This window comes from Dioscorea cayenensis, chromosome 6 (genome assembly GCF_009730915.1).
Source record: "Dioscorea cayenensis subsp. rotundata cultivar TDr96_F1 chromosome 6, TDr96_F1_v2_PseudoChromosome.rev07_lg8_w22 25.fasta, whole genome shotgun sequence".
NCBI classification, from domain to species: domain Eukaryota; kingdom Viridiplantae; phylum Streptophyta; class Magnoliopsida; order Dioscoreales; family Dioscoreaceae; genus Dioscorea; species Dioscorea cayenensis.
This window is the reverse complement of record NC_052476.1, coordinates 18,844,712-18,856,874: the sequence shown is the minus strand read 5'-3', so window position 1 is coordinate 18,856,874 and position 12,163 is coordinate 18,844,712. Positions and strand designations below refer to the sequence as shown.

At 33.0% G+C, this 12,163-nt stretch overlaps 1 protein-coding gene and 1 long non-coding RNA gene across 2 annotated transcripts; one reads left to right on the top strand and one right to left on the bottom strand.

Annotated features, from left to right (window-relative positions):
• The first annotated feature begins 1,607 nt into the window (after positions 1-1,607).
• LOC120263819 lies at positions 1,608-2,475 on the top strand. Its single transcript, XR_005537142.1, has 2 exons — positions 1,608-1,978; positions 2,338-2,475. It is a non-coding gene; the product is annotated as an uncharacterized LOC120263819 (long non-coding RNA).
• A 1,956-nt stretch (positions 2,476-4,431) lies between these two features.
• On the bottom strand, positions 4,432-9,532 carry LOC120263535 (protein NARROW LEAF 1-like). The gene is made up of 6 exons (XM_039271485.1): positions 9,296-9,532; positions 6,862-7,368; positions 6,609-6,752; positions 5,936-6,176; positions 5,208-5,708; positions 4,432-5,120 (listed from the first exon to the last, which is right to left on the bottom strand). The coding sequence occupies exons 2-6, from the start codon at positions 7,345-7,347 to the stop codon at positions 4,696-4,698; spliced, it is 1,797 nt and encodes a 598-aa protein (XP_039127419.1). The 5' UTR covers positions 7,348-7,368; positions 9,296-9,532; the 3' UTR covers positions 4,432-4,695.
• Between the last annotated feature and the right edge of the window lie 2,631 nt (positions 9,533-12,163).

The window sequence follows — 12,163 nt, the reverse complement described above, 5'->3', positions numbered from 1 at the left end:
AAGGTTATATTTCCTATTAATATCATGACATTGAGTATTTATTACAGCTGATTCTATTGGATAAACCACTAACTTTATTTTAAAAAGTAAAAAAAAAAATGCAAATTGCAAGCACAACATCACAGAGAGTCCATTAGAAGTGGAAAGAGGAATCAACAAGACATTACTAAAAGAGATAACATCCCCTGAGTTTAAAATGTCTCCACCCAGAAGGTTATGACAAACAGAGTGCTTATGAGGTCTAGCCGACGGATGGGGTAGGTGCCTGAGTGTTAGGATCACACTCCTCTATTGGGGAAACATGGGAACTGAATGCTCCGTCTAACTGCATTCATAGAAGAGTCCAACTTCTATCTCTTGTTATCTAGGAACTATTGAAACCCAACAGAGAAAAATTAGATTTATATTCAATTTAATTGAATGCAAGTTAGGTAATTTAAAATGAAACATATAGTCACTTCTAGATAGTCAAATATTCCAAATGAGAGCTTTAGATAATAGGCCCCAAAAGACCTTATGCGAGTGATTGATAATTTTGCTCCAGACGCCCCAGAGATCCCTCAGAGAATGTGGAAGACACCGTGAATTGAGAGTCCGGTTAAAATGGGAACCAAATTGATTTAGCAAAAGAGCAGTGGATGAAGAGGTAGTCTACAGATTCCAGGTCCGCATGACAAATGACATAGGTACAACCTTAGATAACTTGTTGCATCTTCTTAAAGCAAGGTTCTTGAAAATGAGGATTTTGTTGTCCCTACCAGAAAATTGAAAGGGTGATATTTTCTGTGGATGGAGAATTTTGTTGTCCCAAGCAAGTTATTCATTGTCATTATATATTTATTTATTTTTATTAAAAGATTTTATTTCAATGGTATGAAACATGATCAATTTCTAATGTTTAATATATGCTAATTTTCATAAATACATTATAAATATATTAATTAAATATAAATTAAGAGAACTTATGGCTATTATTTTCGCATTCCCAAAATTCTCTTATCCTCAATCACTTATTATTATTTTAATATTTTAAAAGAAAATTTGACAAATGCAGACAAGTCACATGTCATCGAATGTCTCTTCTATTAAGAAAAACCCATGTTATGAAACTTATCCAAAAGATGTTTTTTTTTATAGAAACACTTACTCATGATCAGAGATCAAATGATTCAAATTATTAATGTGAATGAGTTTTGTAAATATACCATGCTCCTTTATCTAATGCAGTAGAAAATTTAACCACTGGTCTTCAGCTGCATGTAAAGAACCCAATGCCAATATACTAAAGTATTGTCGACTATTTAAGAAATTGTTTAACTAAATTAATGATAAAGAAAAAAACAAACAATAGTATGAGTTTTCTCCCTGCACAATCCACACATCTCTTTGTTGGTCCCTATTTGTAAAGTAGTCTTTTATTCGTTTGGTCAAAAATGAAAGTGGAGAGAGAGAGAGAGAGAGAGAGTGGTTATCTTCTTTCCTTCACTCTTACTCCTCAGACCATACATAGTGCCATTTGAAAAACCTTATCTTTTATTATTATTACTTCACTATATATATAACTGAAAGAGCAAGAGGTGCATTAATTAGATAAAGAGGAGTGGTTCACGAGAGAAGCAACAGTGGTGGATCATATCTCAAATTAATTACTTTTTACCACCCTGCATGCATGCCTCGTGCTACACCAAAATAGATCAATCTTTTTTATATATATATATATATATATAAAGATTTTTCATACATTGGTGCCAATTCATTCTCTCTTCTTCTTTCTTTCTTTTTTTTTTCTTTGTTTGTCTTAGAGGTTGAAGCTGCCAGCATGATCTGGTTTAGTATTTACATGCATCAATGAGTGAGATACAAGGAGAGAAACAGAAAGAGATGATCATAAACATGATCAGATCATCTTGCAGCTTCAACCACTGACAAACAAAAGATTGAAATCATCGATGAAATGTGCAAAGACAAGAAGAGGCAGGTGATCTAATCATGCATGCATACATGCATGCACTAAAAACATAATATTAATTTATTTCATCGTCTTTCAGTTCGATCTTGTTATATTCTTATTTCTTCATTTCTGTTTATCTTCTTTTCTTTTGTTTGATCTACATATGATCTTGGATCTTGTTTCATTGTTTTTCTTCAGTTTAATTTGTTGTTGTACATAGTTTGTGGACCATGGCATTATTTTGCAACCATGTGTGCTTGTCTGCTGATGATCAACATCTACACAGAAATTCACACAAATATTGATTTATTTGAACACATCTCTGCTTTTTAATTCTTTTTTTTTTCCCCTGCAGTAATTAATTGCATGCAAGTTGTTTTTTGCAGGATTGAATTGGAGGAATATTGATCTGTTCATTGTTTGAATTTTTTTTTTTTATAACAAGTTTGTTTTTCTGATCATTTCTGCTGTAAACTTCATGAGAGATTAATTTCTCTGAATGCAATGAAAAACTGAATTTGTTCTTTTGTTTTTTTTTTCTGCAGTAAATTAACTGCAGACTTAGTTAATATCTTTTGCATGCAATGAAAGATTGGTTGGTTCAAGTTTTATTGATTATTAATTTGCAGATTGCAAGTGAAAATCTTTCCATTAATTCATTTCTGCAAATTTCTGTTTGAAATAACAAAAAAAAAATTTTCATTCAGATAAATATAAAAAGCAAAAGCAAGAAAGAAAGCAAGAAATTAAAGAAAGAAAAACAACATGACGTGAAAGACAATCTCTCTATTATTGGATTGGCATGATTGAACAAAATTAAAGCCCTAACAATTTTTCTCAGTAACTCCTATTCTGTCTGCGACCGAAACCCTAATTAAGCTTCTATATATCTTTGCAAAACATCGTCATCAATAACACTCATCTTTCCACTGCTTTTATGGATTTTGTGCATCAACTTCAACCTTTAAACCCAAAACCCTAATTTCCATCTCTTTATCATTAGCTTTTATCATGCTTGGCCAAACCCTAAATAATTTCCTACTTTTGCAAAATATCACCATCAAATTTTCCAACGTTGTTTGATGTTTGGTTTCACTTTTCTTAGTGTTTTCTAACAAAGAAAAGAAGAAATCTAAATCATTCTTCACCTTCTAACAAATCATAAAACCCTAATTGCATATATAAAACATGGAAAGGAAAAAAAAATTGTCCTTGCATCTAAGCAAGAGTTAGTAATTCCGACAACAGCAACGGAAAAATGTCGCAATAACTCTCATCCATCATAATCAACAAGAACAAAAGAAAATTAAAAAAAAAAATATGTGGTCACAATGGAACAAGCCAAGGATGAAATCATTTTTCTCCTAACAAAATGATGGTGTTGGCCAACAAGATAATAAGAGTTTGGCAATAAGCAACAAATGGTTTACTCTTTCAATTATCCTTTCTCTCTTTCTAGTGCCTAAACTTTAGGCTTTTCTTTTCACACTCACTTTCATTCACTTGATGATGGACATAAATATATAACTCATTGCAACTTTAAACACCTTGCTTTTCGTCACCATCTCTTTGGGATTCTAATCATGAAGGACACTAATTTATGAGCATCATCAAGTGAATGATAACTGAGTTTGGTCGCTCATCCTATATTATATAGGATGAGCGGATTGAACTCACTTATCATATGAATGAACTCTGATACCATGTTAGATGCAAACCAAATATATATATATATATATATATATTCTTTCAATTCTTTGTTTGCACTCAACCTTATAATCACATCTTCAATTAATTATAGGGATGGTCAAATATCGATAAAATGTATTTCTTATAAAAGTATGAAGTTTGTGGTTGAGCATGCTTGACAAGAAAAGTATTATGGCTTGATTAGGTTGAAGAATAATGGGCATATACATTCAACAAAAATACAGTACTTGTCTAGACCTTAGGGAACACAATAAAGTGTGATGATAAAAAGTTAAGAAGAAAGAAGAAGAAGAAGCAGAAGAAGGGGAGGAGGAGGAGGAGAAGAAGAAGAATATTGAGGTGGGTATTAGTAAAAATAAAGTAAAGAATGGAATTTGATTCAAAATGTCAGTGTCAACTGTCTAGTCCAATTTGAGAAGTTGATTGATGAGACATGTTTGCAATGATATGCAAAACATATGTCTGATTTCTGTTGGATGTTGAATGAATGTCTTCAACAGACATGGACTTTTCCAAAGGTAGATGCATTATTTTTAATTGATGATTATAAGTTTATTGGTGATAATTAAAAGTTTTGTATTGATGGATTTCAATCTAGTTTTTTAGAAAAAAAAAAAAAAAGAGCAGAAATAAAGATGAAATTTAGAACTATTGCAGATGCTTCAAGGACTTGGAAGAACATAACAAGAGATTCAAAGACAAACTAATTTCAAGAAGAAAAAAACTACAGCATTGATATTTCTCATTTCCAATTCAAGAAAATCTTCTGATAATTAAAAACTTATGGACATGGAGCTTTAGATTGAAGCTAAGTAAATCATTGTTTGAAACATGCAAAATTGCAGGACAAATGACTGTTTGGATGGCTAAATGTTTGCGTCGTCGGCGTCTTCAGAATCCTACTTGCATAATATATGAAGCTCCATGATAACCAGAACTCCAAACTGAACTAGTAATCCATGAGAATTTTTTGGGTTTGGAAGCATGAGCTCTTTGATAGGCCGGTATGCTGAACATGTCTGTAAACCAATGGATCATTTTGGAGGAGAATTGACACCGAGCACGGGCTCAGACCGCTGTCTTTTAGCCTCGCGATCACCCAAATGTAAAGAAACACAGAGGTCTTCATCTGGTGAACCTCTGAAAGCAGAGAGAGATCTTGATTCTGAGATATCATCTTGGTTTGGATGAGCAGGCGAATAATTGAGGTTCACAATAAACTGATGCTCTTCAACAGCAGTTGCAACATCAAGAGTATCTACTTTAAAGTCGAAATCAATAGAAGGAGGATTCACTTCCTGGACGGGATTATCATCAATGGGTAATGGCAGGAGGTTAAGACCAAGTGGTTCATAAACTTCTTCGGTCTTCTCCTTTGGGAGATTCGCCACCGTTGGAGATGAATCCCCAACCATAGAATCAACTCCGGCTAAGGCCATTCTTTGCTCCTGCAAAGCTTCTTTGCTCGGAAATGATTTGAAAACGACAAGTTAAAATATCGGTATAAAATGCAACACAATATGAGTTTGGCGGGAAATATACATACCTTCGAGTCCTGCATTTGTTGTTATGAGATCAAGTTCCAAAAGATCAAGAAGCCGGCCAAGATCAACTCCACTAGTCCAGTTCTCAGGATCTTGGCCTGATTTAAGCTTCAATCTTCCTCGATTAGCGGTTCCGCCCCATATGATTCCAATAGGACGAGGTTTCTCGTCGTCCTGTCCTGTCAAAATGATGAGACTCCCACTATCACCTTCAAGATCGAAAGTTTGTTGGTTCTCACCCACAACAAGATAATCAGTGAAGAAACATATTCCTTTCTCATCATTGTATTCGAGAGCATAGGCCATGACAGTCCCGGTTGTCAAGCCAGAGCTCCTTCCAACCTTCACCACTTGTTTTCCCATGAGGCTACCTATTGGAGATTGCAGGTCTATCATCTTTACATCTCCAATCTCGCCAACCCCCCTCACCAAAGTGGTGATTTTCGATAAGTCAAGGTCGTCAGCAAATGGAATGAATGCCCCGTCAGCTCGCACAAATGTCTCTGCACATTCATCAAATTACACCTTCATTCAACCAATGGTTTGGAAAACAAAAGCATTCTTCAAACCAGAACACAAGTTTCAACCAGTATTATCACTTGTGTTATGTCGTGAATGGTAAAGAACTTTGAATTATTTTCTTATTTGGCAAACATCAATTGCTAAATCAATGCTCGATGATTTGCAACATAGGGAAATCAAATGAAATGATGAGTTGGAATTTTGTTACCTGGGTTTGTTCCAGCAAATATTCCATACCAAAGATCATCTGTTATAAAGGATGTTGCTCTCTCGACAGCACCCAAGTAGACACCAGGACCAAGGTTAGGTGGCAGTGGATGAAACATCTTTTGGTTTGGATAATCCAAATCAACAGCCACATGCCTGTTTGTTAGAAAACCAACTTGCTTGCTGCCAGTTCGGCTCTTCACTATTGCACCTAATGTTCCATATGTCTCGAGGCTTGCCACCTAAACAGTTAAAAGGCACAACAAAGGGACATTATTCTTGGCTGGTAGAAAAACACTGATGATCTATCAATATATATGTTATAATTCAACGGTTGAAGCTCAGAAGGTAAACACTGATGATCAAAAGTTTTCAAAGCTCAAGTAATTAAACTCACAGAGTAACTGAACATAAAAGCTTGAGTTTGTACTATGAAAAATTAGAAATATTGATAAGTTAGAAACATTTTTTGCACAAGTTATAAGCCTTGCATGATAAAAATTTACCGAAGCTTTTGGGGAGAAGATTATATGACTCAAATGATACACTTGCCTTTTCGCCACTAACAAAAATTTCTTTCCACTGGCATGAAGTGAACTTCAAATTCTACATCTAAATCATAAACAAAGAGTGCACAAAGAATATGAAGTGGGGTGAGTTGCCCAACAGAGTACCTGAGAACCAGAACCAATACATGGATCACTACCACGCAACCCATCCACAAGCTCAGTGTAGAATTGCTCTTTCGGAGTTGCCGCCGGTGCACCATAATAGGAGAATTCCACAACGTCTACGTCACACCACACACCCCCTGGTCCCTAATCAAGAAACGACAAAGAGAAATTCAGGGCTACACAACCAATCAGACCTTGGAATTTCAAATATAATGAATGATAAAGTCAAACCAGAATGTAAATAGCTTCTTACCTCAAGGGCAGTGGGCAGGCACTGAATCTGGTTGAGCCATTGTCTATGTACTTTTCGAGCAACAAAAACTAGAATTGCCGGTATGTCTGTTAATTTGCCCTTCCGAATACGAAAGCCAATTGCAGTACCAAGACTGTAACGACGCAAGATCTTGCTGTGAAATGCTCTTATTGTCATCAAGTCGAGCAATGTGGTGGCCTGTTGCCCGCTCGGCAACTCGTCAAGACGACCTGGCAGGACACCCTTCTGAAGGTTTCCGAAGTAATTAGCTCGGCCTTCAGCAGCACCGTGCAATAGAGTAGAAGTAGGCCATGAGAAATACGCAGCATTGTTTTCAGAATGCTGACCGCTTGAAGTGATTGGTTGTAATGATGCACTGGAAGAAGGATGGTTTGCATGACTACAAATAGTTCGCTCCATATCCAAGGCTGATTCCTCCGATTGTATCGATCCTGCACGGTTACCTCGAATGCCAGAATGGCTCATCGTTCTTGTTATTCACTACGCCTACGTCCAAATACATTCAAGAAAGTGACTAAAGCTCAACTCCATCCTTTTCTTAAGATTCCATGGTACAAAAGAATCACATAAAATTCTAGGAAGGACACAATGATGGTGCTTTTTATACGATTCTATGATAAAAGCAATGGAGAATCGGGACACACAGAAGCATAGTAAATAAGGTAAATTACAGGAATTATGAATGATAAGTTTCTGAAGAGCTTATATTAAGCAAATGCAGGAAAAATCCATTGCCCCTTCCAAAGGTATGGATGGAAAAATCCATTGACCAAAAAAGAAGGCACTTTTAGTACTTCATTCACAAAAATTCACCAGTAGCAATGCACATGCATACAAGCATGTGTGAACATTAATATCATCAGTTAGAATCCAAAATGAGACCATAAAGAAAGTTATGCAGAAAACAGAGGGTCATCGAAACACGACAAAATGAGGCACCGAAGTTTAGGGATAACAACCTTATTAAAAATTTGAGAATCGAACAATAGAATTGACATAAGGATGTGAGAAAGCATATCAAGTTCAGATTCAGCAAATGGAAACATGTGAAGTGAGTAAAAGACAAAGATTGTACAACTGTTATGTTAAAATCGAAAAGATTGTGCAACAGAGGGTCATCGACAAAATGAGGCACACAAGTTAAGGGATAACAACCTTATTAAAAATCTTGAGAATCCAACAATGGAAATGACAGTGTAAGGATGTGAGAAAGCATAGCAAGTTCAGATTCAGCAACTGGAAACTTGTGAAGTGAGTAAAAGACAAAGATTGTACAACTGTTATGTTAAAATCGAAAAGATTTAATAATGTGACTGCAAGAAAGAAACAAAGTGCATGATGGTGTGGCCACCTGGCCCTCATTCAAATCATCACAATGTGGGCTTCTGATGTTAGTAATGCTAAAAGAGAAAGAACCATCCATAACATTAATACTAAGTTCCCTAAAAGGAATACAGTAACAGCAAAAGTCATGTCTGCTTTGCATTACAATAAAGTTTGAATCTAGTGAAAGAAATGGTGATATAAGAGCTATGAGCTAAGGAATTAATAACAGCAGAAATGCGGAAGTATGCACAAAAGGAAAATAGTGAAAAGAAAAAACATCCATTTGGACAGATGGAAAGGAACAGGACTGCAAGTCATCAACAGAGAAAGAAATGTGCTACAAATTACAGTAAAAGAGACAAGATACAGAGCATGTATAGCCTGGTTCCATATCAAAGAATTGAAGAATACTACACATATCCACTTTCCAAATCAAAAGGGTCAAAATCAATGCATTGAAATGAACATCTACTTTCTAAGAACCTTGTCTGCCAATTTAACCACAACAAGATAATGACTTTAAGACTTCAAGGCATTAAAAAAAAAAGGCCTAGTAAAGGAGTGGAACTTTCAGACATCCTATTGCGGTAAATTAGAAAAAAATAAAAAAGAAACAATAACAAAATGCATATTTTGAATCAGAAAAGAAGGAAAGAAAGAAAGAAGCCTTTATACATGCCAGGCCAAATAATAAATGCATCACTCAATTATAGATACAAAAATAGAAAGAACGGGACCACAGTCAACCAGATGAAATCCCAAAATCACAACTTTTTCCCTCAAAGTCCAATGCAAATGCATTCTAAAAAAAGAAGGAAAGAAATCCAGATCAAGTACCATCCAACAAACAACCCAAACCCAAAGGCAGCACCTTGAGATGGATTCCAGCAACATTAACATCAGAATCAATCAAAAACACGAGGAACCAAGCTAAAAACTCATAGAGAAAAAAAAAATTCACAAGAAAAAGCTCATCTATACTGAATAAAATCACAGAATCATAGAATCAAATATCAAAAAACAACATAAAAATCCTATCTTGACTTAAAATCCAGAAAGGAAAAGAGTAAAAGAAGAAGAAGCTCACCGAAACAGCAGAAGCTGAAAGGGGAGGATGAGTAAATGGGAGGAAAAAAGGATGGTAGAAAGGGAAAAAGGGCCAATCTTTGGATGAAGAGGAGAGAGGAAGAGGGGTTTCTAGGACACTTGGAGGATGGTTGTGGGGAATCTCATTGTGGAGGGGGAGCAAGAAAGGGAAGCCATGTTGCAGGCCTACTGCCAAAGAGAGGGAGGGAAGGAAGAAGTGGAGGAGGACCCTTCACTCTCTTCTCTCTTGACAAATAAAATAACAACCTTTTTTATATACCTTTTATTCTTATTTTATTCATCTTTTTTATTTTATTTTATTTTATTTTATTCATTATCTTTTATTTTTGGTTTTTTTATTTTTTATATTTTTATAATTTTTATTTCTTTCACCTCTATAATTATATTTACTGTTATAATTTGTTATTTTATAAATATAGATAAGCTACGTGCCAAGGACATACACATGCTTTTTAAATATACCATGCATTCTTATTCTATACGACGGGAATTCAACCCCTGGTCTCCGGTCTCCACCACGTACATGAGACCTGTTATTAATTAACTAAGCCCTCTTCAACCACTTCATTTTGTGTGTATGTATGTATGCATATAATTATGTTATTTTGCAATAAATGTTTTATCCATCTCACAAGAATTATATCAAGAACAAAATTATCTTATAGTCATTAACACTTTTCATCATTATGGATCATCTTTCTCACATTTCATCATACTTTTTAGATTATCTAGAATCCTTAAAAATATTCTTATATATTTGAGGGAATTTTCTGACATCACTTAATCTTTCTTGATATTGTGAGTTTTTACTCCCAATTAGTTCACATAGAGCTCAAGATCTCTTGCGTAGAGTTGAACAAGGTTACCGTCGGAGTTTTTTAGAATTTGACTATAATTTTAATAGTAAATTAACCTTGTGTTGGACTAAAAGTAAAGTTTCAAAAACACAGAGGACCGTTTTGGAGATTTATAAAATTTGAGGGATTTATTGTTCATGTAGTAGAGTAACATGGAACTGCTAGTACTTTTTTGTACATTAATTACAATAAATATTTATGTATATATTGAAAAATGGAAAATATGTATGTATCTTTGTATCTCTTCACTCTCTCTAGAATTATAATAATTGTGATATTTTTTGAAAATTATAAATATTAATCTCTCTCTAGAATTATAATAAAAAAAAATTAGTATTAAAAATTAGGAAAAAATATTGAGAAAATTAAAATACTTATAATTTCACATATTTGCGAAATAAAAATACAGTTTTTTTTTTTAAAGGACATATGATTTCTATGGTTAAAAAGAAAATTTGTTAATGGTATTAATTAATCCTTTTTTTCTTTCAGAGTCAATTTATTTAAAAATTTATCCGGTGGCATAAAAAAATATGACCTCGAACAACATTTCCTTTAATTTCTAGAATTTAAAGTTTTTTAAGTGAAATTTTAGAAGTAATAATAGAAAAAAAAAATGTTTTCATGACACATGAACTACTTTGTAAATGAATTAATAATTTTACCCTGCAAAATAAGGAATAGTTAACACAATTAATATGTTTTTTTTGTGGTTAATTGAAAAAAACCTTATATTATCGAAAAGAAAAACTACTTTGTAAAAAAAAATTATATAATTTCTTAAAATATGATATATACATATATATTAAAATATAAATAAATATGGTAATCATTATTTTAATTTATCAAACAGTTAAAAATCATATTAATCTGGCTCTCTGAATATAACCTATATAACAAACCTATATCAATAAAACACCCTATAGTTTTACTTGAGAGATTATTTCTCCACCATCTTTATTCCTTAATTAGACATCCAATGAATGCCAAATTACACAACAAACCTGTATCCTATATCAATTGGGTCCAATGTTAATAATTAAATTAGGATTATGAGGGCCCTAAGATGGAAACACGTGAGAGCAAACCATCATAATTTTATTTCTCTTATTTATAGAAAAATAAAATAAAATAAATGAATGAATAAATGAATACTTACAAAATAAAGATCTTGACCTCCAATACAAAGACATGAGTGGATCTTGAAAATGGACAGTTTTTGTCCTTTTAAAAAAAAATAATAAAAGAAAAGGATGTTTGGAAAATAATGGTAAAATTATTTACTAATCCTGGATGTTTTTTACCATGAAAAATTTGTAGTTTTAAATTGTCAAATAGTTTCTTCTTCTTTTGTATATTTACCTTTTCGTCCATGGAAGTTTCTCCTTGTCATGTATATTTATAAAATTCCTAAATTACCCTTATTTTTTTCCAAGGAAATGTTCTCCAACAATAATGTTAATGCTAATAATAATAATCCTAATCATAATAATAATAGTACCATGGAATTTGGGATATTTCACTAAGGTAGAGTTTGTTTGGAGGGTTTTGAGTTACATGTAACTTGAGTTACTGGATTTTCTGAAATCCAGTGTTTGGTTCACATGATTTCAAAAACCAATGTAACTCATATTACATCCAATGAGGGATTTGGTTTTACTGCCAAATTGGGCGTAAAACCAAATCCCTTATCTTTTAATTTCTTCAAATGCCTATATGTGACCAATTAAAGAAAAACAAATATGATTAAATATTTATGGATATTTTTGTGGAGTGAAAAATTATAAAATTTAATAATAAATTTAATAATTATTTTGATAATTAATTTAATAAAAAAAATTAAGAGTTAAAATGATCAATGCGATAATTAAAATCATTAATAACATGCTAAAAATATATGAAAAGTTCAAAATACTTTTTTTACTGGGTTAAAAATTAAATTTAAAAAATATAAAATATAATAAAATAAATAAATAAATATACTAATAAAT